We start from the raw sequence: 22,057 nt of genomic DNA on the forward strand, positions 1-22,057 counted from the left end.
TGCAACATTTTATGAGAAAATAAATTTTATACCATCAATATATTTTAGCTGTTTGTAGTAAAGCTGATGATCCAGGCTAATGCTGAAACCTCTGACACATATTATCAAGGTTCACTAGCGTGATACTATTGAGTAATGCTTCTATAAACAGCATGTGTTCTATATAAATCGAATGCATCTCAGATTTCAGGCCATTTTTTGCAGGTGGTTTTCACACAGTGGAAAAAAAAAGAAAAGAGTACATAGTAAACAAATATCCTACCCAAGCGGATGGAATATAGCATGCATTTCAAGTTTATCAGTTCCTTTGCCATCTGATTTTTACATTGTACCAAGTCATTTATTTGTCTGCTCAATAAATATTTACTGCATACACACTAGGGGCTAGCTGTAGCATTGTTCCAGAATACAATGATAAAGATACAGTTCATGCTTTAAAAAACCATACAAAGAGAGGTGAAACGAAGATGTTGGGAGGGGGCAATATTAATCAAAAACATAAAGAACTGTAAGGTAGATGTGTGACTTAGGAAAGTAAAGTCTGAGGAGCTCCTTGGGTGGGAGCTAAAATGCTTAAGAGCTGTGTTCTTTTCTGAGCAGCATATGCAAGTCTGGGGAAGAGAGCTAAATTGCTCATAACAATAGGAAAACTACTGAGTGCTGCACAGGGATATGGCAAAAAAGCTTGTGTGGCCAGAAAACTTGAGAATAAAAAAATGTCAAATGGATACCTACGCACTGTGGATTTGAGAACATAAAACCCTCTTCCATACCGTTTGGTGCTAAAAGGGAAGGAGCTATCAAACCATGCACACTTCAGTTCTGAAATATAAACTCAGTGTGGTAGACAGAATTTTTCCCCAAATTCCTATTCCCAGTTATTCAATAAAACACTAATTTATGGGGTCACTTGGGGGGCTTGGTCAGTTAAGCACTTGCCTTTGGCTCAAGTCATGATCCCAAGGTCTTGGGATTGAGCCCCACATCAGTCTCCTCGCTCAGAGGGGATCCTGCTTCTCCCCTCCCTCTACTGCTCCCCCTGCTTGTGCTCTTTCACTCTCTGTCAAATAAATAGATAAAATATTAAAAAAGAACACACACACTAATTTATGAAGGAATTTTGCAGATGACATTAAGGTTATTGCCTTTATAACAGGGAGAGTATCTTAGGGAAAAAAATAGAAATAGATACAGGTAGATACATACAGAAATATATACAGGTATGTCTGAATACATATATATATTTCCTCACTCTCTCAGCTGAGAGCACTAGAAGGAACAACACCCAGTTGCAATGAGCATACCTAGCACCCAGATCTTGATCTTGGATGCTATTTCCCCAGTAACAAGAGCCAGGGCTCCTCAAAGAAATGGTTGACTCTAGGACTGGGGAAGGAAATATACATTTGGAGCCTGGCTTATATTGTAGTGTCAGAAACAAAGGAAGTGCTCCAAAAATAAACAAACAAATAAATGGGGGGGTATGTCAAAGAGGGACATAGGAGCCAACTGAAAGCTCTCCCAATGCCCAAAGCTAGAACAATTTGAGGAACAACATAAATAAAGTAACATTGGACTATAATCCAAAGGATGAAATAAATAACCTTAAGTCCATACTGATATAAATAATTGATTACATTTTTTAAATGGAGGAGCTGAAAAATCTCCTGTGTAAATTATTATTCCACCTCTTAACTCCCACCTCTTAAGTGTGCTCTGCATGTTGACTTCTTTCCAAAAAATACAATAAAGGAAGGAATAGAGAAACTTCACATTGGAGCAACCTAACAAACACTAGTTCAGCCAAGTGATTAAGGTTAACACCAAGAATGATAAGTTATACTGATAGTCTAGATTTCTGATGTGATGTAATCAGAATGTCACTCTGTCTCCCTGGTCTTCCTCCTAAAAATCCATAAGCCCAGTCTAATTATGAGAAAAATATCAGACAGATCCCAACGGAGGGACATTCTACAGAACACTGACCAGAAGTTCTTAACCTGTTAAGGTAATTAAAAACAAGAAAAGTCTCAGACATTTTCAATTAAGAGAAGCCTAGAGAGAGACAGGACAATTAAACATAATGTGGTGTACTAGATAAGATCCTGGGAACAGAAAAATGGCATTAGGTAAAAATTAAGGAAAGCTGAATACTACATGTGGATTTCAGTCAATAGCAATGTATCCATCAGGCTTATTAATTGTGACTAATGTACCACACTAATGTAAGACGTTAATAATAGGGGAAACTGTAGGTGGATGGAGTAGGTGGCAGCTCTGCTCTTTTTGCAAATTTACTGAAATCTAAAATTATTCTAAAACAAAAAGTTAAAAAAGGGAAAGAAACCTCCTCCACATCTTCCACAGAATCTTCAGGTAAGTTGACATTTCTTCCCCATGTGTGTGACGCATTTGATGAGTTCCTGAGTTCTGCACATGTGGACAGGGGGTGGGGGGCGAGGGCGAGGAGGGCACTTCAGAGGAACCTGACACAGCTGGGCATCAAAGGTATGACTGTGAGTAAATAAGCACACCAAGACAACTGTGCACACATATAAAAGAGAGGAATAGAAAACATGCCATAGATTTCAGAGGGAGTGGGAATTATGCTGGATTGGGGTATACTCGTGCCTTGACACATAAGGAGGAATCCAAGCGGGAGAGGTTATTAGAAAGCATTCCAGAAGGAGGGGAGAATATGAAAATAAAGCAGGACAGCATGGGATATGTTCAGAAGACACAGAGCTGCTGGTTCCAAAGGAACACAACTAGCCCGAAGGGAGTAATAGAAAATAAAGCAGGACATTTTGAGTCAGAATATGGAGCACCTTAAAAGTAGTGAAAACAGAGTTTTGCAGGAGTGAGTGACCTCACTCTTCTATACATTTATTAAACACCTAATTTTGCCAAGAAGTGTGTTGCACACTGGCTCGAAAAGAAGACCTGGGCTTTGCTAGAATTAATCTGATGATGAAATGTGGAACAACTCACCATTTAAAAGGTCAGTATAAGAGGAGTAACTAAAGGAAAAAGGACGGAAAACACCTAAACTGGACACAGCAGGAATAGAGAACAGAAATGAGCCATGTGTTGGATAATCCAGAGGCAAATTGATTTTAGGCTTAGGAAACACATTTTATTTTTCCATTTGATTTTTTATTGTCGAATATATCAGAAATTCGCTGGTGTTAGGAATTATTTTTATTTGGAACTTCATGGTTGAAAGGGGCGCCATAATCTTTTCAGTTCTCAGACTTTACTGGGAAAAAAAAAAAAAAAGCCTCTAATGCAAGAGGCGATGAGAATCAGAAGTGCTATGGGTGTACAGTGAGCTGACTCTTCTCCCTCCCTTTCTGCCCCAGTTATAGAAAACAATGACATCATAGGATGGGATGCCTGAGCACGATAGTATTAAAAGGCACAGGAGCAAGGGAGGAGGCTGTATTTTTATTGTTCCCTGGGTGCTGGCCAGGGAATAGCTGTGGGGAGAGGTGAGAGATTTCACTGACTAGGTCTTCACATTCCCACTGGATGGATCTGACAAAATTCATAACCAAATTAGAAGATTATAATACATTTTCTTATTCCTTTTTCATTAAGAACCGTTTACAGTTTAAACAGATATAAACACATTCTTTATCTTCTGGTCAGGGATAGAGAGAGAAAAATGGTAAATTAATAAAAGTTTTTAAAAATCTCAATTTAATTTTGGTTACTTAACATAAGTGATACCATTAACATTTAATTGACCTTTTTCTTATTCAAATTATTCAACTTACATTTATTAAATACTAGCTACTGGAATTATAGGGATAAACAGTCTCTGCTCTAGAGACTCACAGTCCAGAAAGGCAGGTGTAAATATGTGGAAAATATTGCCTGGTAGAAAGAAAAATCCTGTTGTGTAAGTCACGAGCAATGTCTCACCGAAGGAAGTGGGAAAAATCACTTATAACCACATCAAGAGATATCAGGGAAGCCTTCTCTGAGAGGATTATATTTAAGTTGAGCCTTGAAGGACATGCAAGTGACATGGAAAAGGACCTTGAGTGCCTGGAGGATGGTAGGCACACAGCCATACAGCCAAGACCATTGCCGCAAAGCCTAGTGCATAGGCTGCTGCTACCACTGAGGAGATGAATTGTGGGAAAGAACACACCCAACACCTGACCTTAGAAGCTACTGGATGGAGTTTCCTTGGTTCCTATCTCAGTATGAGGAGAAAGCCAGGTAGCTAGCATAGCAGTTAGGGGGATGTATACCAGAGTCCAACTCCTATTTGGCTAGTTCCTAATTATGAGATTCTAAACAGAAGCCACTTTGCCTTTCCGTATCTTCATTTGTATAATGGGAAGAATAAAATGATTTATTTCATAAAATGGTGATGGGGATTGCATGTATGAATACCTGCACTAAGACGAGAACAGAACTTGGCATATAGTAGGAAACTAACTATTATTGTTATTTTCAATGTGAAGAATTGTTATTGTTATAATTTTGAGGATGTTATAATTCTACTTTTAAGTGTATTACTTCTGAGCTTCGCCAGGTACAAATACAGCTGAAAAGATTTAGATTAAACAGAATAATGACTTCCTGATGATAATGGTTGTGAAATAGTGAAACATCCTCAAAAGAAATTTTAGATTACCTTCCCCCTGCACTTTAGAAGAATGAAGGCAATGATTTTTCAGGAAGCAGAATATAGGATGTGCTGAATAGGCAGGTTAAACTAGTCTAGATCTTAAATCTTTCTATATTCATGATCTCATTATTTAATACACCTAAAAAATGTTCAGTACTAAACCAAAAGTAAATGAAAATCTCCTATTTGGGTCTGCAGTTGGTTTCCATCATTCTTGAAGATGTAAGCCTGTGTGTTTCCAGAATGCAGAAGTTCAATAATATAAGGCTTTGCACCATTGAACACCCCCACCTGTGTCACCCCATGCTTGTGCAACTGTCAAACAAAGGAGCTGTATATCCCCATGTCCTCCAGGGCAGAAATCTTGTCCCATAGTCGCTTCAGAAAAGCAGAGCTCGGGAAAACTTCCAGAAGTAAATGTGCAGGGGACAATCCTAGACCCCTCTCAGTTCTTGGAAAAAGGAATGGGCAAGATGCCCAACATGAGTATAATAAAAGCTACAGGCAGAAGAGAACAATGGTTTTTAAAAGTGCCTTAACTTTTATGGAGTGTTTGTTTCCTCAACAGAAATGCTTACTGATACTGACATTTTAAAAGGTTCCACCTTGCCTTGAAATTAACGCCTCATTGCTGTGAGTGAGCAAGCAATTTCTCTGTTGGCTGCTACTGTTTTTTGGCTAGAAGTGTTTCTTTTTTATTTTTTTATTTTTGGAGAGTAACATGAATAGCACAAAATTGCATCAGTTACAACAGAAACACTTCCTCTGCAAAATGAGACACTTAATGTACCTTAGAAAGAGATGGTACAAGGGGAAACAAAAAGATTCCCCGACCAGAAAGTTCAGTTACAATCAGATACTGCATAAGTTCTAATCACAGAGGTCCTTGCTATGTTACAAAACCATTACCAAAAAACTACTAAATCAACAACAATGAAATTACACAGAGGGAAAGAAGCCAGACAAAAATAATACAGTGAATACGTTTTTATGAAACTCTAGAAAATGCAAACTAATCTACAGTGATTCCTGGCTGATGGGAGGTGGGGGCTCTAAAGCAGTGAGAAGGTCAAGTGTCAAGGAAAAATTTAGGGGAGTCGCAGATATTTTCACTCTCTTGATTGCGGTGCTGGCTTTGTACATATGTCAAAACATCAAATTATACACTCTAAATGTGTGGAATTTATGTGAAGCAATTACACCTCAATAAAGCAGTTTTTAAAGGGCCCATAATCTAATCAATAACATAGAAAGCATCATATTACATTATTGTGGTTGTAAAAGTGCAGTTCATACTAGCAATGTTAAAAAAAATGGTAAGAGAGTAGAGAAATGGTTAAAAAAAATGGTAAGGAAGAAGAGAAACAGGAATCACTTCTTTGCCTGAATCACAATGAATAAGAGATATTTGAAAGCATTTATGTTTAAGATGTACACATAAACAGTTTACCTAAAAGGTAATCAAACTGCTAAAAGGCAAGTCTGTTTATTGTAGTGAAAGCAGCCTACAGTAAGGAATGCATCATTCTCAGTGCAAGAAAGACCAAGTAGACAAAAAATGAGTAAGAATATTGAAAACTTGGCAACTTAAATCAAAAAGGCAGAGCTTATAGCTATACACTAAGAGACTATACCTTCTTCTCCCCAAGTGCTCATGAAACATTCACAAAAATTGATCATATATTAGTTACACGGAAAACATCAGTAAATTAGAAAGTGTAAAGTTATTACAAACAGCTCTCTCTGACCACAATGTAATAACACCAGAAAATTATTGGCAAAAACCAAAAAGGTCCATTTGTTTAGAAATCTAAAACCTTTCCCTAAATAATTGCTGGGTAAAAGGGAAATATAAACTGAATATACTGAATTTCTAAAAAAAACATTGACAGTTAAAAGCTATCAGAATGTACAGAAAACATTTCAAGCAAAGAGCATGAGAAAATTCACTAAATGCACTAAATGCATTTGTCAATAAAAATCTTAAAATTATAATAAATGATGGAATTTCCAACTAAAAAACTAGAAAAAGAATAAATAAACTAAAAAAATAACAAAAGAAAGGAAACAAAATTAAAAGCAGAGGTAGCAACAGAAAAAAATAGACATACTGTTTCAAAATCCCAGTTTTTTTTAGAAAATTTTTCTTAAGATTTTATTTATTTATTTGACAGAGAGAGAAAGATCACAAGTAGGCAGAGAGGCAGGCAGAGAGAGAGGGAGGGGGAAGCAGGCTCCCTGCTGAGCAGAGAGCCAAATGTAAGGCTCAATCCAAGGACCCTGAGGCCATGACCTGAGCTAAAGGCAGAGGCTTAACCCACTGAGCCACCCAGGCGCTCCCAAAATCCTAGTTTTGTTTTGTTTTGTTTTTTTAAATAAAGAATTGAAGTAGACAAACCACTAGCTAATTTAATCAAGAAAAAAACAGAGTGAAGTATAAATACAAAACTAGAAAATGTCAAAGCAGAAAACATTGAAACAAGAAACTGTTTAAAAATCATAAGAAATCAAAGACCTACCTACCAGTAAATTTGAAAAGCTAGATTAAAAAGGACAATAATCTAGGGAAAAACACAGTATCAAATTTGACCATATTGGAGACAGAGTGCTACACATGACAACTTTATAGAAGAATACAGAACGTTATCAAGAAATTACCCCCAGGGATGCCTGGTGGCTCACTCAGTTAAGCATCTGCCTTTGGCTCAGGTCATGATCTTCAGAGTCATGGGACTGAGCCTCACGTCCAGCCTGCATCTGATTCTGCCCTCACTGGGGGTCTGCTTCTCCTTCTCCCTATGCCCTTCCCCCACTCATGTTCTCTCTCTGCCTCTCTCAAATAAATAAATAAAATCTTTAAAAAAAATTGATAAACAGAATCCATGACCACATTAAGACTAAAACACACCATGATCAAGTGGGAGTCATTTGAGCGATTTAAGGTTGGTTCAATGTTAGGAAATCCATTAATAGAGTATAACATATAATAGATTTCAGAGGGAGAAAAATCACATGATTATCCCTATAGATGCTGAAAAAGCCTACAGCAATATTTAGCCCTTTTTCTAATTTCTATTAAATACACAAAAAATATAAAACAATAGTAATTTCTTTTTTCTTTTTTTTTATGTTTTAATTTTATTTAAATGAAGTATCTGGAATAATTAAATTCTTACAAAATAGAGAGTATATTAGTAATGGTGGGGATAGGATAGAATGGGGAGGGATTGCATAATGGGCTCAGGAAACCCTGTGACTGTGACAAAAATATATTGGAAGGAGACATTGGTGATGGTTGCACAGACTTGAGAATGCATTGTGCCGCTAAATCATACACTTTAGAAATAGTTAATTTTAGGTGATGGAAATTTTACCACAATAGAAAAAGGAACAAAAAACAATAGTAATTTCTTAACATGGTAAATTTATATACTCTATTCTCAAGGTTAGCATCTTAAAGGAGATGCTAATGGCCTTTTGAGCAAGTTCAAGAAAAGAAAAGAAAAAAAAAAACCTTGTTGTTTCTACTATTATTTACCATAATAGCAGAGATACCATGTAATGCAATTGAACAAAAGAAATCATGAGTTATATTAATTTGTAAAAAAGTAAAAGTACCTCTAGGAAATACTAAAAAATCAATAATTAATAAAACATTTAAATAGTAAAAAAGCAAAAAAAACCAAAAAAATAACAAATCGATAAGGTTTTAGGATATATAATGAATAGACCTAAGCACTGCATATGTACATATACACAGTACTAGAATAACAGTATTTTTTTCTCGATTATGACTTGTTCGGTTACCCCTCTACCTACTAGACTATATCTTCTATGAAAAGTGACCTGAGCCTGTTCTCTCATTCCAGTTTTCCCTATGTCTAGCAGATAGCTGGCTAGTGTAGAGTTCCAGAAAATTCTTCCATGTCTGGCACTGATATTTAATCTTCTAGTAACTATCCCATTCTTTATCACTAGCAGAATCCCAATTTGTTCCCTTTTCTTTTTGTGAGGTATTCAAGGAAGGAGTTCCTTGAACTCCCAGAGTTCTACATCCCAGAGGTGAATTTTAATTAGTCTATGACAATTATGGTGATATTATCCCCCACCCCACTTGCAATTCACTTAAGAATGGGCATGTGATACTTTCAAGCAGGAGAAGTCCACCAGGGTCTTTCTGGGGTGAGCTTTTATTCTTGACAAAGAGATGCACAAGGAGAGACTTTTTCTGAGTCTTGATGAGATTGTATGAGGACGTGGTGCCTGCCACAACAGCAGCATTTTGAAACCATGCAGTCATGGACTGAGGGGTCACCCAGGAAGAAAAGCAACCAGCCAAGGATGGCATAGCAGGAAGCTATTAAAAAATATAGGCTATAGACACAATTATAGTTACTGAATTAACCAACCAGGAACCCTGATACTACCAGAATTCTTGTCATATGAAACACTAAACTCCATCTTTTAAACCACTTTTGTGTATGAATTATATTTTCTGCAGCATCTTAACAGATACCTTTGTTAAATAAAGAAATGAGTGGGGAAAAATCAATAGCTTTTATAGACAGAAGCAATAGCCAGCTGGGAGACATAATGGTAAAGAAAGTTCCATGTATAACAGCAACAAAAATGATGAAATACTTAGGAATAAATGTGCAAAATGTGTAAGAGGAAACACTCCTGAAAGACTTGAAATTCTAACAAAAGTAGACTTGAACAAAACTATATATTTTGGGATAAGATAACACCATGGCATAAAGATGCCAATTAAACACAATCCCAATAAAATATCAGCAAGTTGGGTTTTTTTTTAATGGAGCTAGACAAGTTGATGCCAGAGTTCAGAAGAAAGAACAAACATGCAGGAATTAGCCAAAAACATGCTAAAATATAAAACCTACAAAGGTAGACCAGTCCTACCAGATTAAACCATACTATAAGACTCCATAATTAACACAGAGTGCTATTTACAGACCAGCAGAATAGAATGGAATAGAATAGAATAGATCAGATCTAAGTAAATGTGGAAACAGTAAAGGTGGCATTATAAATCACAGAAGCAAAGGTGAACTTTATAATCAATGTCGCTGGACCAACTGGGCAACCACTTAGAAAAAGAATACCATTATATTCTTTTTTTTTTTAAGATTTTATTAATTTATTTGACAGAGAGAGAGAGATCACAAATAGGCAGAGAGACAGGCGGAGAGGGGGTGGGGAAGAAGGCTCCCTGCAGAGCAGAGAGGGACTCTGGGACCATGACCCAAGCTGAAGGCAGAAGCTTTAACCCACTGAGCCACCCAGGTGCCCCAAGAATACCATTATATTCTTATCTCCCACACACATAAGAATAAACTCCATACTGATCAGGAAAGTAAATATTTTTAAAAATGCAAATAGAAAATAATTTTAAAAAATAAATTTTTAAAAATATGCTGAATGTCTCTATACACTTAGTGTAAAGGAAAGCTTTCTAATATTGGCAAAGTCCAGGGGTAATCAAAAAAATGATTAATAAATCTACATAAATTTCTTCAATTGCATGGTCAAATAACTTGCATGTCTAATTAGACTAAAACACTTGAAGCATATATCATAGATGAAATGCTAATATCCATATTATATAAAGAGCTTTTAAAATTTGAGGGAAAAAGGACCAAAATCTTAACAGAAAAATTAGAAATATATATGAACAAAAAATATAATCCACAAAATGGATACAAAAGAGTCTAAACATATGCAAAGATGTCATCATTTGCCATCACTTATAATTTAAGAAATGCAAACTATTCTTGAATATGATTTCTTACTTACCTGATTGATTAAAACTTTAAAAGTGTGACAACACATTCTGTTGTGAAGCTGAGGGTGCTCCCATTTATTTCTGTGGGGAATGCAAATTGCAACAACTCTTTTGGAAGGGAATTTGAAAATACCAACAAAACTACCTATGCATTGACCTTTTGATCGAGTAATCCCATTTTAGGAATTCACCCTGACCAGACACCCCAACAATATGAAAATACATATGCACATACATAGTAGCATTGTTTACAAATGCAAAATGTTGGAATTAACTTAAATGCCCAAATATAAGAGATACGTTGAATAAACAATGACATATCCACATAACCCAGCACAATGCAGCAATAAAAAAGTATGAGGGGTGTTTCTAGGAGCTGACATAGAATGATTTCTGGGATATTTTACTGTTAAGCAAAGAAAGTCAGACACAAAAGAATGCCAACTTTCATGTCAGAAAGCAGGGTAAATAAGAAAACACTCATTCTGCAAAAGTATCAACCAGAAATGAATGAGACAGCTCACCCACAGGAGGTGGGTGAGAACAGAGCAGAAAGGAGAGAGAGACGGGGGGTGGGCTGGGGAGAATGACAGTTCTCTGATGTACCTTTTTTCAGTCTCCTCGTGTTATAATAATTAAGTCAACAAATGTCAGATTCAATTCCTTTAAAAATCACAAAATTATTACCTGGCATGATGTCTGCTGTTTCTTGATTTTTCAGATTCTGGATAGTTTATTTTTTAATTCACTAAATTTTCTGCGAATTTACCATGTGTGGAATGCTAGGCTACGTACTATGAAAACTGGAAAACAGATAAAGCTACTGTAACTGCAAAAACCTTGTGTTCCACATAATGTCTTATGTAGAAAACAAACCAAAATATTACAGATGTACAGATAGCTGAAAGGCAAAAAAAGAAGCAATCTCAAAATCAGAAATCTTATGGTATAGAAACAGTTTGCTCTAAGTATATATCTTAATTCTAATCTCTTCATTATTTTATGCCATAGTTTCTTCTAAAAATTGAAGAGAAAGACATACTAAAATCATTAACACAATGTTAAAGAATGTAAGTCCAGTTATGAAGTAGAGAAACAGTTGCATGGGAAAGGAAGTTAGATAAATAAAAGCAACAATTTAGGGGAAAAAGTTATTGATGAATTACCAGAAGAGAAGTCAAAAAAGGAAAAAGCACTAAGTCACAGAGACCCTATTATCTAATGAAAAAGGCAGATCAGTTCATCAGTTGAATGCGTTGCCCAACACTGATGAACCTGAGGTCTGCTGTGACCTCTTGTAACACAAAATGCAATGCATGTCTATATAAGTAAGCCTCCGGTAGTAAGGTTCTCCGTTACAGTGGAAAGCATTTCCAGCTAATCCACAATCTGTCGACCAGATTGGATGTGACTGTTTCAAACACCCTAATATATAATATTATTAACCTAAATAGTTCCAATCAGGGACGCCTGGGTGGCTCAGTGGGTTAAGCCTCTGCCTTCGGCTCAGGTCATGATCTCAGGGTCCTGGGATTGAGCCCCACAACAGGCTCTCTGCTCAACAGGGAGCCTGCTTCCCCCTCTCTCTCTGCCTGCCTCTCTGTCTACTTGTGATCTCTCTCTCTTTGTCAAATAAATAAATACTTCCGTCAGTCGGAATTAAAAATAAACAAAGCAAGGTAAACAAACAAACACTGTGTTCATAGAAGCTGGAAACCCTGGGACTGCCCTCATATTCAGGAGGTTTCAGATCTGAAGGAGGAAAGGAAAAATGACCGAAAAGCTGGATCCAACAGATCCAGCAGACCATAGGGTTCTGGTTCACAATGGACAGATGAGTTTGGAGGTCAAATAGAGTCCAGCCATCTGTTCAAAAATTGGCTGAAACATAGGTCACATATCCAGGATCAGAGTGAAAAGACAAAAGAAAGCAGATGTTTGATGAATTTATAAGACATAACATGCGACTCTCTGGATCAGCTTTTACATGTAATAAAAGTCCATGAAAATCAAATTATTTTTATTCTCTTTAATAATATCCTGCTTTACTTTCATGATTCTCAGGACTTTCATTCTGAGAAATGAGACTTTCATTTTTTAAGTTGTTAGAATCCTGGCTTTTACTTTTATATTTTATTATCATTTAAATTCTTAATCTAAATATGGCAGATGATAACCAAATACCTGATGATTGTTTTAAATTATGGAAAAGGGCTAAAATGAGACAAAGCTGAAGGTTGTTGGGTCTTACTGTTAGTTATATACCCTCTTGGATTTTTCAAAATACTAATATCCACCTAAAACTAGTTGTTCCATGCTTAAAAGAATAAGAAAAAGTCCAGACCTAGTAAAATTCATAAATTCAAAGAGAGATGTGAATGGTAGTTAGTGGGACCAGAAGAAGTGATGTTACTTTCGCTGTGTTAATACAGAGATTTTTAGTTTATTTTAAATGAGCAGAGATTAAGGAAAACCTAGACCAAATCTATGGCAACATACCCTTTTTGAATCACCAGTTCACATGGCTGATTATTTCTGAAGTGGACACAGATCACAGGTCCATCAGAGGGTCTCACAGTGGCCAGTCAAGGAAGAAGAGCCCACTAAGCTTGCTTATGCAAGTCTCGGAATACACGCACATCATCCACATTTGAAAAAACAAAACGAAGTTTACAGGGCACTCGGGCAACCAGTCTGAAAGCACACCATCACTGCACACGACACCCACTGGCCTTCTAGTCCAGTAGTCTCCTAGGCAAAACTGCCCCTCACATGGTCTACTCTCTAAAGAACTGGGAAGAATTGAGTTAGTATTGGTCTTATATCCTAAATTCTCCCACCCTTTTTACCTCATTAGAAAGCAATACAATTTCTGTCTCCTTCCCTCTCGATCACATCTTTTCTTCTAACCTTCCAATTCCAGGCAATCATCAACTCTTTTTCTCCCTTCTTGGCCTTTACACTGTCTTTGACCTAGTAAATAACATTACACTGTAGAACAGAGGCTCTACCAACGCAGAAGATAGTTGCCTGGGAAGTTTATGTACATACAACTCATTATAACACAGAAGACTAAGCCAAAATGGCCGTCAGATAAATTCCGTGTCTAATAGCACTATCCTACATTTATTTTATAGTCACTTCTGAATTGTCTGATTCTGATGACCGATTAGAAACAGCAAATTACATAGTCTGCTACTTTGAAGAAGCAGAAAGACTGGAGCAGACCAGGCAACAGAACAGCTGCCTGATGCTGAAAGGGGCAGAGACGGGTGCAGACCTGAGACACAAGACCTCATGCTGGCCAGTCTTTGGCACAAAGGAAATACCAGTTGTTACTGCTGGAGGCAGTAACATCATAAACTCTGAAAATTGGGAAGGACCTGAGAAATCTAGTCACGACTCTTCCCATTGTAGGAACTTCTCCTACCCTATCCTACAGTGATGATCCAGTCACTGTATGAACGCAAGGACTGCCTCACTGCCGTAAAAGGAAGCCCATTCCATTTTGTAAAATGTTTTTTAGGAAGCACATTCTTTTTTTTTTTCTTTCTTCCTTTCTTTTTTTTTTTTGACAGGCAGAAATCACAAGTAGGCAGAGAGGCAGACAGAGAGAGAAGGGGAGGCAGACTCCCTGCTGAGCAGAGCAGAGAGCCTGATGCGGGACTTGAGCCCAGGCCCCTGAGATCATGACCTGCGCCGGAGGCAGAGGCCTAACCCACTGAGTCACCCAGGTGCCCTCGGAAGCTCATTCCTGAAGACTCAAAAACTGCTTCTCTGTAACTCTGATTTCTTGATGCTGATTCATTTATTCAACTGGCACTTAGCAGTGTTTCCATAAAGATAAAACACATCGATAAAATCTTCATCCCTCTATAGAGACAAAGACACAAATAGGAATAAAAACAAAGCACCAACTGCCTTTCCTTCCAGTTTCCCTTTCTTCATTCCCAAGTCTCAGTACCACTTACCTGAATCACACCTCCCAAGAAGGAAACAGCTGCGGCAACACCAATCCTTCGCAGCTCGAATTCCGACAAACCCAGTGTGCTTGTGTTACTCTGTGTGGTCAAGTTCTGGCTGCTCAGAGGGACAAGCCGTTCCACTGCGTTGGCTGATATTAAGGATGTCAAGGCGAAGGTGCCTAAGAGGGGGTGGGGGTGGGGGCAATCTTCTGTTAGTCATGGACTCAACAATAATGGTTGGATTCTACCACTGAAGTTGAGCACATGATATAAAACTAAACAGATCTATTGGAAACACTCTTTTCAGCACCCTGACTCCTCCACCCTTGACTCCACTCCACGGAGGAAGCAGAAACTTTCCTACAGATACACACAGTCCTTCAACATATGACCACACCCAGCTCCTTGCTCTTCCCAGACCCTATGTACATTTTCCCACCACTCTGCAGACCTGCACAGAGTATCCTCAGGACAGGGATTAAGATCCCTGTCTTAGGCTTGCATGCAAATCCTCTATTTATCAATAATGTGACTTAAAGTGCATGACCCTGAGTCTCCATTATTCACCCGTAAACTGCAGATGATAATACCTACCTTTCAGGGCTTGGGGGAAACATAAATGAGATGATAATTGTGAAAACCTCACTAGGCTCAGTGGTTAACTGTGAACTCTTCCCCTTCAGTATTAGCTCCATGCAACTCATTTCAGACTTCTAACTTCCAAAACTATAGGATAATAAATTTATCGTGTTTCAAGCCACTAAACTCCTGGTAACTTATTATTTTGGAAATAGGAAACCAACGCAGTCAGTGACACAAACTGACCAGTGAAGAAATAGACACATACTTACAGGCTGAGATCTTAAGCACACAAAATAAATAGAAATGCCTCTATGAATATTTCTGGTTAAAAGTATTTTTATCATTATTACCTTAATATTTAAGATTAAGGTATCATTTCTATAATAATAATAACTTACTAACTCTAATGTAGCAAGTACTAAATTAGACACTATACATTAATTATCTCATCTAATTCTAATTATAGTCATATTAATTTTTTTATTTCACTATCCAGAAAGCAGCAAATAAGCCTTTGAAATGATGTCCAAGGTCATGCAGATAGCAAACAACAAATAAGATATATACTCAGAACCATCTCACTCTACAAACAAGTTTTTAACCAGTTTGTTCTATTATCAGATTATTTGTGATAGTTCACATTTTATTTAGTAAGGCAGAAGATTGCCAAGGTAAGAGATATACTAATTAAAGGGCATTATATGTCTATTAGCCATTTGTATGTCTTCTTTGGAGAAGTGTCTATTCATGTCTTCCACCCATTCTCTGACACAGTGGCTAACTGAACATAATAAAAAAATTTTAAAAATAAAAATGAACAAAGGGCATTATGGAATCTAGCTTGGATGAAACCTATCAGATCATTGAGTCTAAGTATCAATTACATAAAAAATGTTTTTTAACATTGGAGTAAATAAATTCAATAGTTTTTTCTTTCCTTAAAGAGCTTACCTTCTCTCATTTCACTGTAAATTCAGAATGTATGCCCTTCTCTTATGACCTTTTTGCAACTTAAAAATGCAAAGAATTTTTAAAATAACCTTGATTACATAATAATATAGCAATAAGTCACAGTACATATTGAGTGAGGCACAGAGAGTTAAATGTCATGTTCTAATATTTGCTGAGGTTTTCAGAAGTAAACTTAGAATTGCTTTGGAAATATAATCAGTAACTAACGAGCATTTAAAAAAATTATTTATTTGTCTTAGGACGCGAGATTGCGTGTATGCACTCGCACAAGCATGGAGGGCAGAGAGTAAGGGTCTTAGGCAGTCTCAGTGCTCAGTGTGGAGCCCCAGTGTGGGGCTTGATCTCATGACCTTGAATCACAGCCTGAGCTGAAACCAAGAGTTGCCAGCTTAACCAAATGTGCCACCCAGGCATCCTTCTAAGGAGCACTTCTGAGTCCTTTCCATTAATAGCATGAGGAGCATAAACAGAGAGAGAAATTATTACCTGTGGCAACATGACGTCCCATTCCAAATATGGCATAAATGATGGCAGGAAACAGAGACCCGTATAAACCAAACACAGGATGCACGGATGAAAGAATCGCAAAGGCCAACCCTGTCAAGCAGACCCAGGTAATTAGGACCTTCTGAAAACTCCAAGATACAGTCCACTACAAAGCAGAATGGATATTTATTTTAGTGACTAAAGGAACTACGACTTAATTGTTCCACTCGCTCAATGAGATTCTAGAGTTTCTAGAGTTACCATCCTAAGTAACTAGAAATTCCCTCATTTAGTTCATATTTAAATTTCAGTTCTAAAAACCATTATTTTGGCACCACTACCTTTTCCCTGGATTACAGAGACGTCTATAAGAAAAGACTGGTCCAGAGAATCTTCCTGGTAAAAGTGATACCAACCTAAGGCAAAATATCTCCACACATACTTCGAGAAGCATTTCTACAGTTTTGGGGGGATCATTTTATTGGCACAGTAGCATCTGTGGGGTAGGCAGGACTAGCAGCATTACTGCTGACAAGGGTCAGGGAAGCTGGGGCAAGAAGGACACACGCTCAAGGCTGCCTGGCTGGCCGCTGGCCGGCGGATCTCAGACTGTGTCACAGGAGCAGGGGGACGTGTGAACTGAAGCACTTCCCATCCTGGATCCCAACCTATTTCAGCTCTAGTTTCTTAGAGTGAAAAAAAAAAAAAAATCAACTTTGTTTATTCAAAGAGTAGGTAAGGAGTAACCCATAACTGTTCATTTTTATTCCTCATTGATACCACTGCCTATTTAGTTTGTATGTTATATATACAAATAGATACTTTTCTTAGATGTGTCTAAATGAGCACTAGTGGTTTACATGTGACCAAAATACATGTGAGTACGAGCTCATTAAAGTGATCTTGCTAGTCATGGCTAGTTAAGCTAGGTTCTGACATAACCATCCAAGTCTATACAATTTATTGATAAGCATTTGATTGAACATAATTCATTTTAGAAGGCACAAAGGGACTTGAGGAAGGAGGTAGCATTAGAATCTAGATTACCTGCATATGAGGTTAATTCATTATTCACCCTATGGTTCTAGGATAAATACTTATTTACTGTTTAACTTTTAGTGTTTTAAAATTAAGTTTAAAAAATTTTTTTAAAAAATAAGCAGTAGTTATACATCAAATATTTTTTTCAAGCACTAGAAGACATTTCAGCTTTAATTAAAATATATAAAATGTTTACCAGTGACCATCCCTTCTTTATTTTTAAAAAACCCATCTGGGGGCACCTGGCTCATTCATTAAATGTCTGCCTTCAGCTCTGGTCATAATCCCAGGGTCCTGGGATCCAGCCCTACATCGTGCTCCCTGCTTGGCGGGAGGCCTGCTTCTCCTTCTCCCACTCCCCGTTTGTGTTCCCTCTCTCTCTCTGTCTCCCTCTGTCAAATGAATAAATAAATAATCTTTAAAAAATTTTTTTAACTTAAAAAAGTCTGTATTGCTATTTACTTACAATGTATTCCTAAATGTCTGGTAAAAATAAATAAAAAGTGATTCTAGATGGTTCAGTGGCAGACTCTGCTCTAAAATTTCATACATGCATGATAAGAGGCAGCATACTGGATTTAGGAAGGACTATTTTAAGTGTTACCCCACCCTCCCCCCCCAAAAAAAGCCCCTCCTGGCATTTATAGCTTATGCAACTTTGTACAAAAATTGTACATTGTATCAGTCACACAGAAAGCTAGAAAATAACTTTTCCCTTTCATTTTCAGAATGAGTTACCTGAAAAAATTACCTATCAAGAGACAGAATGCTGAATGTTTCCAGGTAAGAAAAAAATGTGGCCCACATTTCAGAAGATCAACCAGATCTACTAAATCAAGGATGGGGGCAAAGGAAAATTGCACAACGCAGCATCTTTAACAAAAGATGAATGAATTATATGCGCATGAAATTTTGATAAATGTGTTAAATATCAACAGGCTAAGAGTTGCCTTATTTGGCTACATTTGTATTCTATCTGCAACAGAAAATGTATAGACCTACCTAGAAGCAGTGAGATCCTCACCTCTTACCTAGTGAACAGCCGACTATTTATCTGTCAGCTTTAATAATTCCTTTCTCTCTTTCTCTCTCTTTCCCTCTCCCTCTCTCTCCCTGTCTTTCTTTAATCCCCTGCAATATCTATAGATAGCAAAATCCATTCAAAAACAGAATTTCTTCAGACTTCATACTCTTATCAAATTGAAGTCAGGATAATCATGTAAAACATGTTTAATCCGAATCTTTAAGAGCTCTCTAAACCTAAAAATGTAAAATATTACTTCAGTAGACTCTAAAAAAAAACCTCAAAAAACAGAAATACTGTTGTAGCCATTTCCTTCCTCTCATCTGACACGGAAACTGAGCTTTCCCTTTGAGCAACAGTGTCCTTCCCCCTCAGCCAGAATCTGCTTTTTTGCTAAGACGGCAATGAGGAATGGGGGAACACAGATAAACGGTGCTTTAAAATACTCTTTCCACAAATCAGAACCATAAAACCCAAGCCATCCTCCCACACACACCTCCAAAATGTACAGGGGCCTGGGTAAAGTCTGATTCATTTATTATTCTGGGTCAGAAAATAAGCCACATACACATTTTCACACACGGGCATTCACCCAGCTAAAATAGGGAAAACACTTCAAAAATGATGAAAATATTAACTAGTTTGAGTCACTTACAAATTACCAGAATTATCTATACTCTTCTCCAAGTTTACGAAACAGGGTATTTAATAAATTAAGAACAGGATTACAACTCTCTAATTCTATTATTTGGGGAAGAAATACTGCAAATGCTAATAAATATTTGTATTACCTAATCTAACTTAGACTAGAAAAGAAGCAAGAGGACAAAAAGAAGGATCAAGAAATAAAAACAAAATAAATATCAGGCCAAAGGGTGCCAAAGGCGGATAGGAAAGAAACAGCAAAGGAAGGAGATACAGAAGGAAAGGAAACAGATAGGAAAGAAACAGAAGCAAGGGGGAAAGGGAGGAAGAGAGAAAGAGAGATTGGAGGACAGAGCCCAGACCTTAAGGTCTTTAGAGGGGTGATTATTTTTAAAGATCAAAAATCATATATTGAGGGCGCCTGGGTGGCTCAGTGGGTTAAGCCACTGCCTTCGGCTCAGGTCATGATCTCAGGGTCCTGGGATCGAGTCCCGCATCGGGCTCTCTGCTCAGCAGGGAGCCTGCTTCCCTATCTCTCTCTGCCTGCCTCTCCGACTACTTGTGATTTCTCTCTGTCAAATAAATAAATAAAAATCTTTAAAAAAAAAATCATATATTGATAAGGCAAGTCTGATGTAACCACAAAAGAATGGTCACTTTCTGAAGGACTGAAAGATGGTTTTTAAGAAAACATGTTTTGTACAGAAACAGAATGGACTCTTTATTCCCACATCAACACCATCCCTAGCTTCAGGGTTTGTGAACACCACCAGACTTTGAGGGGCCCTGAGCACGATGTCACACATTTCCCGCCATTCCTCTTGCCCCTGAACTCCGGGCCAGCTGCAAGGCAAATGGCTTCCCTACCAGTGCCTGACCCATGAGGGAGAGGCTGGTTGGTCACTCTTGAGTCTCCGCCTCTGCTCCTGATCTAATCTCTTGGTTGAAATGGCTAGAAAGTCACACTGTCACTACTGGTGAGAAAGAGAACTGTTTATCACAGAGAAGACAATGTTCGATACTTGAAGATACAGATTTTTATTTCTCTGTCAGCCATTTTATCCGGATTTACATGGTAGCAATTATTCAGAAAGTTGAGGATCAGGTGCTGGGGTTAGACATAGAGAGCCACTCTGTTGGAGCCTCCATGTTCTGCTGGCTTAGGGACTCACCTGTTTATGCTAAGGTCAGGCAGCTATTCCCCCTAAAACCATGGTCAGTCTTTAAAAACTCTGTGAATTGAGTTTCTATATGAAGTAATAACTGAACTGTCTCATTAATCTCTCCAATTTCTAGTACACAAGAAAGAAGATATTTACAAAAATATCAAGAAGGCTGAACACAGGCTGACCAGCTCATGGGAAGACCCCAGCCTTGGCGCCCAGCCTGCAGCTAACTGAAGCTGGTGCTAGATCATTCCCCACTCTATGCAAATTAGAAAAAGGTGCCCCCTGCTGGATGATCAACACACCTTATTTGTGAGCTGTGACTGCCCCTTTAGAAAAGCATAGATAGCTTTCCCTTATCTTCTGCAAAAACAGGAAGCTTTTAGTTTGGTCAACCTCAAAAATATTCATTTCTCAAAATCACATTAAAGCACTGTATTCAATTTAAGTTGCTAAGCAGAAAACAAGCGCTCCTTTTCAGTTCTAGATGCTTGGGCCCACAGACGAATTGTTGCCTTTGGATAAGATAGAGGAACTCTAGGATTTGAGATAGACGCTAATAATCTATTCAGCTGGGAGTGTGGGGGGAAGGTGGTGTTTCTCACCTACCCCCCTGCCCCCTGGTTTTATTTTAAAACTAAAGCCGAGATTCTAATCCTGGTTAAGTCATGCCACTTGATAAATTGTAGCATTATCCAAATGACACCCCCACAGTAAAGATACTTCATAGGAGTAAAAGCCAATAACAAAAGCTTAATTATTTCTTATAAATGCCTAGGGGCTGGCAGTGGAAGTGGTGGCAGTGTGATGTCATGAATATTAAGGATCAAAAGTAATTTTGTGCGCATTTCAGAACTTATTCTAAGCCCAGAATTGCTAAAGATAGAAGCACTTAAAAGTTCTCATTCCAAAGAGTGAGGACTAAGCACCAGTAATCCCAGAAGGGTAAGAGAAAGTGTTTGGAATTTAGAGAAAGCACCAACAATAAAACTCAAAGAAAGGAAATGAAAGAGCCAATCCTGTGCTGCATTCCTTAATCACTGACTTAAGACTCTTATGACTAGCCTTTTTCATGAAAATGAAAGGGCCGCTTGTGTGGACAAAGGAAATGGAAGGCAAGGTGATCCTGCAGTACTTTTCCAGGTCAACAGTTACAAAGGAAAAAACGCTATGTAATGAAGAAAGGTTTTGTAGGGTTCTGCTCTTCCTCCCTGTCTTCTTCCCTCACTGTCTCTCTCCTCCTTTCTCTCCTCCCCACCTTCTCCTTTTCTCTTTCTCTATTTTTATAGCATTTTTAAAAGATTTTATTTATTTATTTGGGAGAGAAAGGCAGACCAGGAGTCAGGTGGAGGGGCAGAGGGAGAGGGAGAAGCAGGCTCCCCACTGAGCAGGGAGCCCTAAGCTGGGCTAGGTCATGAATTGAGCTGAAGGCAGATGCTTAACTGACTGAGCCCTCTCTCTTTCTCTGTTTTAAAATAATCTGATATTTTCTGACTCAGAGAAGGTGGTAGAAATATCTAGAATGAAGACATCAGGACAGTAGGAACATAAGAACATTGAATCCTGGCAATCAGCCTAGCAACTACACATCTTAATGGAAATGAACGGAATAGTCATCAATATGGAGACCATTAGATGAATTACGGTATAACAGAACTATGGAATATAATGTAGCTATGAATTAGACCCGTATCCATTAACCTGGAGACATGTCCATTATACATTGTT

At 37.8% G+C, this 22,057-nt stretch overlaps 1 protein-coding gene across 1 annotated transcript in view; it reads right to left on the bottom strand.

Annotated features, from left to right (window-relative positions):
- The window catches only part of SLC26A7 (solute carrier family 26 member 7), a 115,743-nt gene that overhangs the window by 71,101 nt on the left and 22,585 nt on the right, over positions 1-22,057 (bottom strand). The window contains exons 3-4 of the mRNA XM_004768594.3: positions 16,454-16,564; positions 14,420-14,592 (exon numbers count right to left, since the gene is read on the bottom strand). Coding sequence (XP_004768651.1) covers positions 14,420-14,592; positions 16,454-16,564 — 284 coding nt within the window. The remainder of the gene's footprint in view (positions 1-14,419; positions 14,593-16,453; positions 16,565-22,057) is intronic.

This window comes from Mustela putorius, unplaced genomic scaffold (genome assembly GCF_011764305.1).
Source record: "Mustela putorius furo isolate JIRA1106 unplaced genomic scaffold, ASM1176430v1.1 tig00003846_pilon_pilon_pilon, whole genome shotgun sequence".
Lineage (NCBI taxonomy): Eukaryota > Metazoa > Chordata > Mammalia > Carnivora > Mustelidae > Mustela > Mustela putorius.